We start from the raw sequence: 16677 nt of genomic DNA, 5'->3' as shown, positions 1-16677 counted from the left end.
CGATTCTGGACGCCGGAAGTGTAATTTGCGGTGATACGCACAAAACAAATGAAGACCCAACGCACACTACGGAATCCATGTGAAGGGGCTAAATAAATGCCCCGACTCTGCTTATCTCCTACAACCCGCGCCTTTTGCAGCATCGCGATTATGTACTTACCCAGTATAAGACGGCTAGATGAGGAGATTCAACGAATTGATCTAAGTTAGGCACGCTACCATGGATTACCCTCCCTTAGAGATCGGCGCATTTTTAATTTGATCATGTCCGGTATCCACCCAGTTTACTATTGCACTGCGCCCATGACAGGTCCACCTTAGTCGGCAAGAAGGCGACCGAGTAGACGTGTTAAACGCCTGAGAAAAAGGCAAAGAAAACTTCGCTTTAGTAAGTGGCTTCGCTTTATTAATGGCTCAAAGGTCTATATGTGTTGCAATGAGGGCACTCAGGTACTGTGTCTTTTTTTTTATTGCGGAATTCTGTAGAGAACAACATGTACCTAGTACATTTGTAGGCCTCGTGCAGATGGACGTACATACCAGAATATTTACCAAATGGACCTATGCTTTGAGATGACAGCAGCTTTTATTGTTATGTCATTTGTCCGTTGCTACAAACACAGCACTTAGTGAGGCGATCGTAGCTGACATTTGCAAGAGTTCGTATGCAGTTGGTGTATGGCTGAAAAATGTCGTGTTGAAAACTCGCGCGCTTGAGCTGTACAGTAAATGTCATTACCGCGAATGATAGTGTCAGAAACTTGCCTTGTGGGTTTTGGGCTGTCGTTGGGATTGAAGATGACAGAAAGGTCATCACGCTGGCAAACGTCATGACATTCATGGCTGTTCTTCCGTCTTCTATAAAAATGAAAAAGAAGATGAAAGAACAAATGTTGTGGTCAGTTCGCAAAACGCAGGTAAGAAACGTTCGTCAGCAATGTTGCCGATATGACCTTTAATGTGGCGGAGAGAGCATTTTCGGACGTCACTGGTGACCTTTCAAGCGGAAGAAATACTTTTGCGCTGCGTTAATATATGATATTTGAACACATATGCTACACGTCACCCAATGAATTATTAATGTATTAATTGCTCAATTAATTTATTCTATAGGGTAATACAGGAGAACACAATAATTTTGCTATTAGATTTCTTTGTATATTCTGTTAGAACAAATATACGGAAATTCAATCATTGGATACTGCCAATGAGGGCAGGATCCAATAATTTGCTACCTCATTTCTTCATGTATTCTGTTATCACCGACTATAATGACAAATCATGTTTATCGATCCTGCCTTCCACAATGAAAGCATGGCACGAACAGGGCGCTTTGTAAGCCAGTCATGGGCGTGGGTGACGTGTCACATTTCGCTTTTATTGCGAAAGCATCATATGTCCTATGAGGCAAAAAAACCGGCGTTTTCCGCCATGAATGGCAGGAAAAAATCATCATTGGCGTCTTGCACGTGTGTATGCGAAAATTATAAAGTAAAATTAGATTATGAAGTTTTACGCGCCAAAACCGCTTCCTGATTATGAGGCGCGCCGTAGTGGGTGGCTCGGAAATTTGGACCGCCTAGGATTCTGAAATTATGGGGTTTTACGAGGCAAAACCACTTTCCGATTCTGAGGCACCCACCTGGGATTCTTTAAGATGCACCTAAATCTATGTACACGGATGGTTTCGCATTAGAACAAGTCAGAGTGTCTTAAGGTGGAGTAAAGTTGATTTAGGTGAAGTGAAGTGAATGAAGATGAATTCAAGTTGATTAAGGCGCATTAAAGTGGATGAAGGTGGATTAACGTGAATAGAGGTAGAATATGGGGGATAAATGGGATTGAGATATACTAAAGTGAACTGTTGTGAACTAAGGTGGATCAAATTGGATTAAAATAAACTAAAGTGGATCAGAGTGGATTAATGTGATATAATGTAGATCGAATTGAATTAAGGTAGGTGAACGTGGATTAAGGTGGATTAAAAAAATTATATTATGGGGTTTTACGTGCCAAAACCACTTTCTGATTATGAGGCACGCCGTAGTGGAGGACTCCGGAAATTTCGACCCCCTGGGGTTCTTTAACGTGCACCTAAATCTAAGTACACGGGTGTTTTCGCATTTCGCCCCCATCGAAATGCGGCCGCCGTGGCCGGGATTCGATCCCGCGACCTCGTGCTCAGCAGCCTAACACCATAGACACTGAGCAACCACGGCGGGTTCAAGGTGGATTACGCTTAACTAAGATACATTAGGATAGATTAAGGTGTATAAATTTGGATGAAAGTAAATTAAGGTGTATTAAAGTGGCTTTCTCATGAAATCATGTAAGGATACTTAAGTGAATGTCAATTTTAGTAGAATCAGTCGAACGTAAAATGTCCGGATTGCTTTCATGGTATGAAGGCAAATGATTAATTCGTGCTACCTTTCATTTACAATTTTTTTACTGGCAGAAAAAGAAAACGTTTTTCAGATTTCAAGCACTGTGCGAGAATCGGTGAAATCGAAGATTTCATAAGCCAGCAAGGCAAATCCATGGCACAATGCAGCATTCAGTCGCGAATGCGTTACTCAGCCACTACGGCTGAGCCACCATGCCGGCAGCTTTACTCAGCATTAAAACAAATTTAAATAAAAAAGTACGACGAGCTGAGCCCTGTAGACACCCACCATGACACCACAGTACAAGAGACGCTCAGCGAATTTCGCATATAGGGTAACGCGTATGCCGTACATTCTCTCATCATCGTCAGATATGCGCGCCTATGTTCTGTACCACGCGCCTAACGAGTCAAGCGTCTCAATACACCGGCTTTTTAGAGGAGAGGCTTGGGTGAGGTGGTTCATAACGGCGATTTCCTGTTTGCCACGCACACATATCATGCTCGTCCGCAAATAAAGATCTGTTGGGAGTAAGCGCTCTTTACTCGTCTCTGTCCTTCCTCTCCTGCTTTCGTGCCCTACGCAAAACACTGCCGTTAGGAACCACTGACTTACACGAGGAACATTTATAACAGTGTTTTATTTCACGTTTTTAGTTATGTGTTTATGGTGTGGGTGGGCGAATCTATACTTTTTTTCGAGTAGGAATCCAATATGGAATAGTCAAAACCAGGCGCATGTATCTACAGCAGGGATATCTATTTTATTTTAATTAGGCACCATGTTTGCAATGAGTAGTAAAAACTACACTAATAGATTCTCAAAATTTTTAGAGCCATGTTGGGAACAAACATTCGATGAATAAATGGTTGCTGCATGACTAGTTTCGCAAGAACGCTAAACAGATGGTTGCCGAAAACAAAAGAAATGTTGCGGGAAAGAAAATGCTGATGAATAATTTGTGTGCCGTTGCAAGGAAAACGTTAATTAGGTTATTACATATTGGCTTTAATAGACCTGCTGATACTGGGAAGTTCCCGCCGTGTGTTTTTATCACTAACACCACTATGCATCGTCCGTCCCCAAACTATGTTAAAAACACACAGGCGTTGCCGTAACCTATCGGAAGCCGAAGTACCATTTCACATCAAAGAAATCTAGGCGTAAAAGAATTTCATTATTTCTTTATTCGTCCTCGTCAAGGAGGAATGGAATGTAATATCAGTAAAATATTTTGACTGTAGTGTTTCATAACTTTTTTTTCATAACAACCGTGATGGCTTAGTGGCTATGGCGTTGTTCTGCTAAGCCCTAGGTCGCGGTATCAAATCCAGGAGACGGTGGCCGCATTTCGATGTTGGCGAAATTAAAAAAAAAACACCCGTGTGGCCTGCATTGAGCTCACGTTAAAGATTCCCTGGCGGTGAAAATTAATCCAGAGTCCCCCACTACGACGTGCCTCATGGTCAGATCGTTGATTTACCAAGAAAAACCCAAGAAATTTATTTTGCTTGCTTAACTACTCACAAATGAAGTACCGCTCAAGTGTATTAACGCCACTAATAGGCCCTTGCACTATGTTTATTGGCTTTAAGTTTTACTTCGAGCTATCGACCTCAGCTGATCAAAAATAATACCTTGGACTTTCTTGCTTATGTTTCGCAATATATTTTAATGACGGCTATCTCGAAGATGATTTTAAATTTGCAATTTCGGCCGAGCACGCACGCGTTCGCTACTGAACATCTTCGATTTCAAAATTTGAACAAGTTTCGTAAGCAGAATAGTCAAGTGAAATAATGAGCTGGCTTGCGCCAGCAGCAGCTGTAGCAGAACACTTACGTGGCGGTTGAGTCGATGTTTTTTTTTTACTCTCTTTCGAAGGAAACAGTCAAGTCTAAAGACTTCTGAGGTCGTCAGCGCGCCGTAGTACAAGACAGCGTCCCCGAGGGGTTTAATACGTTCATTCCGCGAATGCTGTGACGCACGCATATCGCGACCTTTTTTGAGAGTGGCCGCTGTTTCATAGGCTCGCTGCACTTTCTTCACGGCCATCGTGAATCCGCATGCAGTCTCATAAATGTCACAGCCCGAACTTACTTACGAAAGAAATCGTGGACCTTATGATCTGGGCCCTACAACGTCAAACTACTCGAATATGTTTTCCTTCTAACGTCGTTCTTGAATATGTTTTCCTTCCAACATACCGATCAAACGATGTCCTCGTTCATAGGAGGTCACTTTTGTTTACTTCAAAAACGAACAACACTGCCTACACTCAGCAGCTTCTCTTGTCTTATTGGCTCACTAGTGGCGAGGAGCACACTCAAGTGGAGAGGGATTCGATAGGGTCGAGTTACTGCACTGAAAATGGATAACCCGATGAAGACGGTGGTGCAGGAATCTGCAATTGCTCCGCTTTCCCTTACTTAACTTGCCGGGGCTCGTCGACAATCGCGGCGGCATGCAACGGAAGCTTAAAAATGACGCTAAAACGGATCCTCAGCAAAGAAGAGTTGGCAGAACGAGGTCGTAAAAGTGCCGAAAGTGCTCGAAAACGTTACACGACCGCGCAAAAAGTTTTATAACACGCAAATAAACCCATGATCTCTGGCAGGTGCGAGAGCCAGTGCCTGAGCGATTGGCGGCAGCCATCTTTTATTTCTTTCGGAACGGGCAGCCTGCGGCTTTTCAGAAAAAAAAAAGTTTTGTTCGGCATATTAATGAATCTCGAACGCGTACACGTTACTTTGACGCGATGAGTTTTCGCGGTTTCCTGACGTCGCGTGACAGGCAGGTGAAGTGGGCGCAGCCCGAAAACTTTTGACCAATAGCCGAGGGCTGACGGCGAAAAGGAGTCGAATCAGAAATAACCAGTTTTCTTTTGTTGGGTCAAATCTTATGTAATCAGTGTGCGCACGTCATATCAGATGGGGTGCTATCGCGGTTTTGGTGACGTCGCGTGACAGACAGGAGAAGTGGGAGTGGTCCAAAAACATTTTGACCAATCACGGAGGGCTGATTTCAGAAATGGAATAAAAAAGTTTGGAATAGTTTTAGGTTATAGCACCCCTAGTTGGGGAACAAAAATTGTCAGCATGATTGAAAACGCCAATGATGTCCTTTTTAGGCAAGCCAGTGTTCTGTCCGACATGAAATGGCATGCGAACGCAAAAGAGTAAGCTGAAACGGCAGCGATGCTTACAAAACAATATGTTACCCTTCTGTTTCCGAAAGGTCCTGCGTCAATTCAGTCTACATTAACGACCTCACTTCCAACTTCGAATTCACCTTTTCCTGATGATTCGTTCACATTTCGCGATATATCTTATGATAACGACCGTTCCTGCCTGGAATGTCACCTAAATACAATAATTATTTGGTCCTGTACGCGGTGAATGGATTTAAAGGGATACTAAAGCGATACAGGAAATCAGTTTAGACTAATAAAGCACCATGTGGGAACCCTGCAGACAGTCATTTCAAAATAATAGTTTGATTATTGGATGAGAAAATGAAGGTCGAAGTATCAGTATATGAATTTCGCGCCGAAATCCCGATACCGGTACGTCAGTGTGACGTCTGGGTTTCCAAAGTATGTTTTCGCATTTCTACAGCTTTGGCCGAGTTAAGGTTCCCGAAATTTGCCATGTTGAATATTTAGTTCCGTTAGAACACAATGTAGTCAGTCTGTACTGCTACATATAATTAGTAGCGCCTAGAAGATGCCATGAAAATCCATGACGTCCCAACGGCCGGGTGCCGGAACTTGAAGGAGGCGTCGCCACTGTTCTGTCGTTTGTGCGCTTTTTCTGGCTTACCAAGCGTCTTGCCGTGGTAAGAGTGGTGCTTTGGTGCCGTAGAAAGGTGATTTACTGATGCAGAAAAAATCATTTTTTTGCTTAAGGGTCCCTTGAAGTGTTAATAAATGTAAAGTCATGCATACCTAGAAGTTATAACAGCCCGTTACCATCCTATCTTGAGAATGTAAGCCTTGAAACAGTGAATTAGGTTAAGTGCTCGGGTATTCATAAAACACCTATCATGCGCGCTTCACATTGAATGCGTCGCTAATAATGCTCCTCGAGTACTAGGGCACATAAGTCGCAACTTTTAGAATGCACCATCTGCATTGAAATAACTACTCAGTCAAATTCATAGTGAAAGATTTAGCTGTGTTCAATATTTGTTTTTGTTTACACTAGGGATGTCCAAATTCCTGTATAAAAACTTAAGTCCGACGCTTCCTTCTCCAATTCCCTTTGCCTCTAAAGCCTTCCAGAAAATTACGCTTAATATGTTCTTATTTTGTCATTTGGCAACGATATTAAATCAGTAAAAAATACTCAATGCCTATTGATTCTACAAAACGGAGACAAAATATGTCTGGTGTAGGAAATTTGCGCAGTTCTTCATTTCACTATATCAAATAATGAAACTTATGCGGGGACCCATGGGCAGTGATTTGCCAAGTTTTGTATTGTAGAAATCATGTAACAGCGTATTTCGTTTTGCCTCCTGTTAGGTCGAAATGATGATAGATAATATAACGGCGACCTTCAGAGACTCGCTTTCCACAAGGGAGTGGTTGACCGGCAGCACAAAGGAAACAGCTGTCAGGAAGGTACAACGTTACACATCATTAGTGGCATATCACAGGTGTTTTTTATTTGTATTCGCCAATTGTGTTTGTCGTGATTCGCATTTGCTTTCAAGGAGACTTCACGAAATCCTTGCTTTTCATATTACGAGCTATATCGTACTTTAGAACTGTACAGAGTTGATTACGCTGGTATTTTCCGGCACGTATTATCTCTAGTATACCAAATTCCCGTGTGGTACATTACGTTTCTTCTTGCGCTCCGCAATGTCGCAGCGATGTTCGACCGTAGACTCGACTGGTTCATGCACCCAGTATTTTATTTTACACCCTATAAAGACTTCTTTAGCAGGACCAAAGATCAGGCATAACATATTTCAGGATGAATGTCGGCAATGCGTTTATCATTGGAGCGATGTAGCGAAATACCATATTGCCAACGTCGCAACATGCTTGCAACCGGGCTCCTATCTCACGGTTATTACTGAGCACACTGCGCCATCTGGCGTCGCCGCCTTAAAACACACGCACTGTGCGGAGTTGTTTCCTGCTATCCCCGGAAAAACTTAAATGACAGTGTTTGCCATTGTACAGTGACATACCCAGAGGCACGTTACTGCTTACTTAATTTAACGTCAAAGTTCATTAAAGATGCGAACACATAATATGTCACATAATCCGGCGACCCATGTGGGAATCAAAGAGGCTCATTAGGAGCACCACTGGCCGAGTGGCACATAGTAAGTTCTCCAAGTAGGCGTCAAAGAGGTTTGTTGAAGAGTGGTACATAGATAGACAGTGCCATATACCCCGTGACTGAAGTTGGTCCAAGCGTTGTTTTCGAACCCTGTACCCTCCGCACAGCCACCCGATGCGCAACTCGTTCGACTACGATGAACTACCCATAGACTGAGGTTGGCGGGAAAATGTTACAAGCCTTTGCTCTTGCCAGTTTTCCCAAAGGCGTTTGCGCTTGGGTGTTTCTCGGGCGTAGCCCCAGGCTTCGTGGGGCGCGTTAGTACAACAACAACAAGCACAGGCTCACCGCCGAAAGCCGCGTGCGTGCCCCGCAGCAGGTCCCCGAATCTGTGCTGCCAGCATGGGTTTACTGTACACGTTAAGGACGAAGAGTCCTCGGCCTTTCTTAGGAATTAGTTCTACGAACACGTGCGGACAGATAGCAACACTGCGACACATGCTCTGGGAATGTGCCGGCAACAACGGTAATGAAACCACCTCCGTTCGCGACGTGTCCATATTCAAGGCTGATGCCAGAGTACGGGAAGCCTCGAGCTCGCTTCTTCCCGACGCCGGCCCGGCTGCGGGAGATGCCAGGGACCTTCTCCGTTGGCGTCGCCCCCGCTGGGATGTGGCTCTCAAAAGTTGGCAGGCCAGCTCTGGGCCGAAGATGCCGCTCGAGGCCAAGGACTTCGAGCCGCCACCTGAGGCCAGCACAACAAAAACTTCCGGACCATTCTTTATTAAATCTCCTTCTTTTATAGACATAGGCAGATAGTGAAAAACAAGATTGAAGATGTGCTGGAGATGTTAGCCGGACATGCTACTCCATTTGCTGGGTGATGATTATTATATATACAAAGCTAAACACTAAACATCACTTACAGTTTGACACACACACACACTATATATATATATATATATATATATATATATATATATATATATATATATATATATATATATATATGTACGTAAAGAGAGAGAGAAACAGATTTACAATGTTTGATTAGGGCGCGTGGCCCGCCATCATGCTTTGCCATGGGCCGAGAATGTGCCGTAGTGCCAAGCTTGAGTTTCGTTGAAGGTGCAGATAGATGCACAGACAGTCAGCTCTCCAAGAGTACGTGATGTATCCTAATAATACCTATCCCATTATTATGTCATCCGCAAGGCATTATTCACCAAGCTCAGTAGTAGCGGCCAAGTGTTTCTCTTACGCATTACATAGGTAAGGGTGGTCAGTTGCGCTATTTAGTCGCAGTAATGGACAGGGAAACACAGCCTTTCTATGTCTTGGATTGTGTTTCTTCTTTGTACCTTGTTACAACTTCGGACCACAATTTCACATACATCATCAATGTAAGCACACGGTCATAATAAAAAAATTTGATCAAAGTTCGAGTGTTCCCTATGGCATTTAGTTTTATAGCGGGCAGCTCCGCATCAATGGCCAACGGAAGTCCCTCATTCTAGGTAGGCAGTACTTCACAAAAACATCGTTAAAAAAAAGGGGGACCAAGGGAATCGGCACAGCTCACACATGTTTTTTTCTGCATCATTGTTTTTGTTAGCACTATTGTTTATCTAGGACCATAAAACCAACTTCTCCAAGTTTCCCTACTAAAGGCGAGGGACTGTTCGATGAAGACCACAGTGATTAAAATGTGAGCCATAAGGTTAAAATTGGCATCAATTCTACAAAAAGAAAAGCACGAATTTCATGTGGACAATTGTGCCATCAAAAAGAATGAAAAACTCCCACAAATCGCGGTTGCATACTGCCAGTTGGCGTGCAAATCTATAGAAGGCAGCATCAAGGTGCCTAGGCGCCATAGTCTCGCATCTTCATGCCAGTGTTTATGCAAATAACAGTAGCAAATAACAGCAACAGTAAACGTACCCTGTCCACATACCTGAAGATACTGTTTTAATCAAATGGTGATGCCAAGATCAGCGAGCAGTCCTTCTTGCCGAGAAAGCTTTCGGAATTATATCGCAAAAAGAACGCCTAACTGACAAAAAATTTTTTTCTTTCAGTTGAATAAATTGACCAAAAAGATCGGATTTCCGCCATGGATTGTAAATGACACCGTTATGGAAAAGCGCTTTTAATATGTAAGTAAAAGCTTCGGTGTCGTAACATCCGGTGTAAATCCGGCGTCGGCTTCGGCGTCCGGCGCCAGAGTACCCGTGAGTGAACATTTCCGTATATATTTAGGTATATGCATACGCCACGCCTTGCTATATGACATGCAATATATGCGGGTTACATTGCCACACGATTCTGTCACTGAAGTTGCTCATACCTTGTCATACATTCTCGACAAAGTTATTCTTCTGAATTCTGACAGTGACCGCCCACAAAAGAAATGTGGTGAAACGCAACACTGATAGCGCATGCCTTATATGCTAAATCTTCTTAGAGTGAAATATTAAAAGAGAGAAGCAACAGAACTAACAAAAACCTGAAAATGATGCAATTTTTTTTTGCGCGGCTGTGCACCAGCTCTAGGATCGGGCCACACAAGAGGCCGCGTTTCTGAAACACAGCGTTCGCCCCCCTCCTCCTCCCCCTCCGTTCCGGTAAACATTGCGTTCAGACAAGCTGCAGTTTCCAGAAACCCTGAGAAGCATCAAAAAATTTTCGAATGATATCGCATTCCAATCTTAAAGGTGAAGCGTAAGCGCCCTCCTATCTTTAACCACAATATCAGCAACTTCTATTAAAGGAAGCTGCATTAATAGATCCTGGTTGCAAACAAACTTTCTACGGACGAATGGCTGCTGTGTGGCTAGTTGTAGATTTACTTTAGGTAAATGGTCGCCGAAAAAGATCAGAAGTTGTTGGAAAATATAGAAAGCTGTTTAAGGACTTATGTTCCATAGACCTATGCAAAAGGGTCTATTGCAAGGAAAACATCACTGGTTGTAGCATAAAACATAAAACTGCTAGCTGAATCGACTGCCAAAAACACTAAATGACAGACTGCAAGTTAACATCACAGGTTGTCATGTAGGCTTCCACCACGAAACCGAAAAGAATGCTTCCAATAGCAATTTTGTTTCTGCATTGCGTCCAAAATTTTTTTCGTTGTTTTGCTTCTGTTAACTTGAGATACATTGTTTAGCAGACGGAGAAGAGTAGCCAGAACTTAAAAGTCAGTTTTTCCAAAATGTTTGGTTAGTTATTGGGACGTTGGGACATACCGAATACTTTTTTTCTTTGGAATACCGATACGAATAGTGGGTAATATTCGATTCGTATTCGAAACATCGAATATTTCTTCCTTCTCCCCAACCCCCTTCCCCTCCCTCGCTTAATAGCCTCTTGTCGCCTTTCCTTTGGTTCTTTCTGGCCAATAGGGCGTCCATGTGAGCGATGAACCACTCATCCATTCATGCCGTGTTGGCACTGCGATAAAGCAAATAACGATGTAAAATTTGGCTGCATGTTAGTTGGCTACAGGTACTTGAACTTTAGCGAAAAAAAAAAACAATATACGGAGGCGTACGTAGACGCAGAAGATTCGACTGCGCTTCGCGACTGGTGCTTGGGAAAGGGGGCTTCAGTTCGGTCTTTGCTGATTTTTGGAGCGATAATTTAAGTAAAATAAAGTGAAATTTCAACAGGAACGTTTTCTCGTTGATAATGTCAAACATTTGTTCTTTTCGCGACAAACCTTCGACTATCTCCATTTTGACGCAGACACGGGCAAAGGTCTTAGAGCATTCTGCGGCTAGATACGTGAAGAATCTGACACACATTGCAAAAATAAACAGCCTAAAATGTTTTGGAGACATTGACGGAGAGATAGCCTTCCCTTTGCGGCGGCGCAATAGCGGCGCCCTGCGTGAGCAATGTGTAATAGTTAATAATTAACAAAGAATAAACGCTTACTGACTCCATATAGTTCATGAAACATTTATGGAGAAATCGTAAAATTTAAGAAAGTCGATGCATAAGACGGACGCGCTTCGCGGAACGTGGCAACGTGTGTCACAACAGGGTTTTTAGAGCGTGGCAGTGCCCACGTACGTAAGATGTACGTAAAAACTATCGCGTGTCATATGGAAGATACACCTAAAGGCCCCTGTTTTCACAACTCGAGCCAAGCGAATCCAAACCTGCTAGCCTGATGCCTATCCAAATTACGGCACAGTATCTGCCACCTTTTCCTTATCGAAAGCGACGTCTTGTTCTGTCACGGACATACTAGAACTACGAGAGCAGCACGCCAAGACTTTTCCTGTGGCGGCCACGTGAGGGCCACGTAAGCATGACGCAGCGTTCGTGTTCCGTTCTGCAAATTCCCACTATGCTGAACGTAGCGCTTTTATGTTCGCAAACTGTCGAATAAACACACTAGATAATACTCTGCAGATGTACGGAGGAATGCGTCCGCGTTCCAGCTTACAATTTATCATAAAATAATAGCACGCACAGAAAACTGAGAGAAAGCGCCAAGTAAAATAAGAACGTGTTTTGTGCCAGAGTTTCAGAAGAAATAGAACATAAACGTTGCTTGCGCTGCCATTTTTTATTAAGTGGAATGTGCTTCGAGTATCTCACCGTGGCTTCAACCGGCAAATTGCGACAGGATCCCTAGCTTAACATGTTATTTAGCATAATTTAATAAACTGTTTGTTCAGTGATTTTCAAGTTAGATTTACTGACGTGCACCGTGACTAGTACACTCTTAGAAAAATTTACACCCTCTGGGGCGTATCTTGTCCCACAACAATAATCGTCATCTGTCTTGTCCACGTTTCCTTTCTTTAACGCTGTGAGCCCGGTACTTCCCAGTCACGAACGGCATGCGCGTTATCAGTGTGACGCACCATTCTCGACAGGAAAGTAGCCAGCGCCGAGTTTTCAAGAAAGGAAACGCAAGCAAGGCAGATGACGATTATTGTTGTGGGACAAATATACACCCCAAAGGGTGCAATCGTTTTAAGAGTGTAATGCATTGTCAAATAAAAGACGTTACTGTCCCCACGGCGCTGTGGTTTAAATTTTGGCTTCTTATCCACATTTGGAGCAAGTGTTATGGTTCCAAGCAAGCTTTCACATTCAATCCTTCATAGTATGTTTGGAGTTTACTTTATAAAGAGATGCCTCGATATATCTCAGTAAATGAACAACGAACAGAATGCAGAAGTGTTGTATTGTTTAATAAGTAATGAAATCCTTTAGTTGGGAAGTTGATTATTTAGCACGAATGTCACTTGTCTAATCCATGTAACGTGATTTGCCATCTTGACCTCCTTCTTTCTGCGTTGCTTGTATTATCCTGGACTAGCACAATTTACCATAACTTGCACCGTTGCTCTGGTTTCATCTTCGAACCATCAGTACAGTTGAATACCGCGGAAAATTCTTCCATGTTTTGCATTGGTATGTTTGCTCTACACAAAAAAGAATAGCAGAACTGCATTTAGCAAGTATGCCCGGAAAAGTACCTTGAATTGCGTATTATAATAATAAATATTGTATTTTTGGATTGCTAGTTCTTTGGAAAGTGTTGAAAATACCCAAAGTAGCATGCAGTGAGCGGTTGAGTAAAAATTGAATATGATATTAGTTTCCGAAAGTGCATGCCGATACCTAATTTAGAGTCTTTCTACACCAGTGTTGTTTTCCTTTTGTAAATCGTTCGCCTGAAACTGTTGGAGGGTGCCTGAAATCGAGACTAATAAATTTTAAGTAATATGTCTTTTGTTTTTATCAACATAAGTGATAAGCAATGAACGAGATGGTGCTAAAGATCGCTGTGCGTTAAAATTTGTGGTAACATTGTATAGCGTGAAACCAGCGCAAACACAAAGAAGAAATTGCAACTCTTGGTTCACCGTTGTGGGAGTAGAAAGTAGAATGTATAAAATATGGGGAGCGGATGATTTACCAGGAAGCAGGGACTGCATATTTTAGTCAAGTAACAACCACATGAAGCTGGAATAAGCATTGACAAAATTAAATAATTAAATTGTCCAAATATCTTGTCAGAATGGGTTACATTGAAATATTAATCTTACATCCTGTTAAAAAAGTTCGGCAGCATGTTACTTGCTAACATGTGAAGGCTAATGCCTGCTGCAGAATTGATCATGTGCCGTCGCGCATCGTGGCGTTGCTGCTTTCGCAGTTCGGCTTCTTCGGCTCGTTTCGACGCTTAGTTTAGGCTTCGCGCACTCGTATAGCGGGGTCAGGCTCACGCCAATGGCGTTTCCCTTCCACATTACATTGCATCCTCTCAGCAGGGCAATGAAACGTATGCTGTCCTGTGTGTTGTAAGGGTTATTTCAATGAATGTATGTACTGTTCGCCTCATTTTGTTGAGTGCTTACAGCTTCATCCTTACGGGAGTATGATCCATTGAAATGTTTTGCTTGTTCATGGGAGTGTGGGCAACTTAGAAGGTAACGTGAATGTTCTTTTTTTTTGTACCACTCGACTAGACGCCGCGTTTATGCACAGTAATTAAATTATGGGGTTTTATATGCCAAAACCACTTCCTGATTATGAGGCACGCCGTAGTGGGGGATTCCGGAAATTTCGACCACCTGGGGTTCTTTAACGTGCACCTAAATCTAAGCACACGGGTGTTTTCGCATTTCGCCCCCATCGAAATGCGGCCGCCGTGGCCGGGATTCGATCCTGCGACCTCGCACTCAGCAGCCCAACACCATAGCCACTGAGCAACCACGGCGGGTCGTTTCTGTACATTCTGTGCGTGATTCCAATGAATGTATGCACTGTACGCTTTCTTTTGCTGAGTGCTCATTAGCATCTGCATTACGACAGGAATAAGCCATTCCATATTTCGCTTGCTTAGGGGAGTATAATCTAAATTACGGGGTAAATTTTACGTGCCAAAACCACGATTTGATTATGGGGCACGCCATAGTGGTGGTTGCGGAAATTTGCACCACCTAGGGTTTTCTAACGTGAACCTAAATCTAAGTACACGAGTGTTTTCGCATTTCACCCCCATCGAAATGAGTCAGCCGTCGCCGGGATTCGTGCGACCTCCGTGCTTAGCAGCCCAACGCCGTAACCACTAAGCAACTACGGCGGGTGGGAAGCATAATCGATTGCCGATGATGACAGTTTTCGTACCACTACACCGGACGACGTGTTTTTTCGAAGCCATCGCGGTTATCAGCCACCTAAGGCTGCCGTCTTAATAAATACGGGAACGTCAGTGGACCGAAATAAATCTTGTTGCCGGTGGGAGCTGGGAACAAGTTTTCAAAGGCATTTATTAATTTTCAACGGCATTTAGCTTCAGTGCTCATTGAAAACGATCGTGTGAATGTGGTGTTACACCTAGTTAGGTTAAATTTGGTTAGGTTAAGTTACGTTAGGTTAGTGATAGTGAGAGCATCGATAGCACACTGAGAAGTGGCCAAAATTAAGTTACGTGCGCCCAAGTGACACAGGCCAATCTCTGAGGACGAAAAAAACTGCCGCTTCACCATTACGGACTCTCTATCGGGATTTGTTCATCACGCATGCTGTACTCTGTAATTGCTTGGCTAGGGACAAATGGAGCAAAGCGCTCCCTCCTTTGTAGTACCTAGGCAATGGCAGATATCGAGGAGCAATAGTCCCCAGATTTCTTTTGCCCCACTCACGCATGCACGTGTGTGTCGGGAAAATAGGACAAAGAAGCTCTCGCCGCTTTCCTGGCTTCGCTTTCAAACCCCGTCCACCACGTTGCAGAGGTGCGAAGAGTAGACACGCTTTTGAAAGAAAAACGAAAATTATTGGTATTTAATCAGGGAGGAGTGTGGAAGCGTGTCCCGGAAAGGCGCCGTAAGCTTTAAATGGGCGTCGCCTATACTTGCGTTGCCGGCGCTGCGACGGCTGCGGGAAGACGCTACAAAATCGTACATATAAAGCTGGCATGCCTTTGAGAGCGTCGTGTGTTTGAGAGAGAGAGATAGGAGAAGGGGGTTGAAGCGACATTGAGGAGGCCGCGTCGATCGGGGCGTTGTGCTGTCGATAACGGGCCAGTCACACGGTTCCGTGCTCCGTATTTTTTGCCCTATGTACAAGCGTTCGAAACATGATGCGCGCTGCTTGGACGAAATTTTCACGTTGCCGCCATGGCTGCAATTCTTGTAATGGCATTTTAGGTATTGACTATAGATCAGCAGGGCAATCCGAACTCGCTGAGACTCACTCAGAAACTCTCGTTTTCGCTTAAGGCTTAGTCGGAATCAGACTCATCTGAATTATATTCAGCCGCGTCCACTCGGACTCACTCAGTGGTCAGTATGCGCCTATACTTGCGTTGCCGGCGCTGCGACGGCTGCGGGAAGACGCTACAAAATCGTACATATAAAGCTGGCATGCCTTTGAGAGCATCGTGTGTTTGAGAGAGAGAGATAGGAGAAGGGGGTTGAAGCGACATTGAGGAGGCCGCGTCGATCGGGGCGTTGTGCTGTCGATAACGGGCCAGTCACACGGTTCCGTGCTCCGTATTTTTTGCCCTATGTACAAGCGTTCGAAACATGATGCGCGCTGCTTGGACGAAATTTTCACGTTGCCGCCATGGCTGCGATTCTTGTAATGACATTTTAGGTATTGACTATAGATCAGCAGGGCAATCCGAACTCGCTGAGACTCACTCAGAAACTCTCGTTTTCGCTTAAGGCTTAGTCGGAATCAGACTCATCTGAATTATATTCAGCCGCGTCCACTCGGACTCACTCAGTGGTCAGTATGCGTAAGTTTCAGTGAGTGAACTCATGAGTCAATTTGCCGACCTATGGCTAGTGCTAAGAAGCTGTTGCTGCTGTGGCCTCAAAACATGGCTCATGCATTGGGCTTTCCTATAACTTTCTTTTTTCTCTTTTTATGGATAAGCTTCCATAACTATGATGAATGGCTTCTTATTGCTCACTTGGCCGTTACACTCAGCTTTATCCCTGTAACAATGGAGA

General features: G+C 43.7%; 1 protein-coding gene across 5 annotated transcripts in view; it reads right to left on the bottom strand.

Moving 5' to 3' along the window:
* Nucleotides 1-560: 560 nt before the first annotated feature.
* The window catches only part of LOC135901932 (neprilysin-1-like), an 80851-nt gene continuing 64734 nt past the window's right edge, over nt 561-16677 (bottom strand). For 3 of the 5 annotated variants that reach the window (XM_070525253.1, XM_070525254.1, XM_070525255.1), the window contains 2 exons: nt 8224-8429; nt 561-858 (listed from right to left, as the gene is read on the bottom strand). In XM_070525253.1, the coding sequence (XP_070381354.1) occupies nt 593-858; nt 8224-8429 (472 nt within the window). In that variant the 3' untranslated portion in view covers nt 561-592. Of the gene's footprint in view, nt 859-8223; nt 8430-12887; nt 13135-16677 lie in introns of those variants that run through there. The other 2 variants (XM_070525256.1, XM_065431773.1) reach the window with 2 other exon arrangements.

This window comes from Dermacentor albipictus, chromosome 9 (assembly GCF_038994185.2).
Source record: "Dermacentor albipictus isolate Rhodes 1998 colony chromosome 9, USDA_Dalb.pri_finalv2, whole genome shotgun sequence".
NCBI lineage: Eukaryota > Metazoa > Arthropoda > Arachnida > Ixodida > Ixodidae > Dermacentor > Dermacentor albipictus.
Note: the sequence above shows the minus strand (reverse complement) of the source record. Positions and strands in the feature narration are given on the sequence as shown.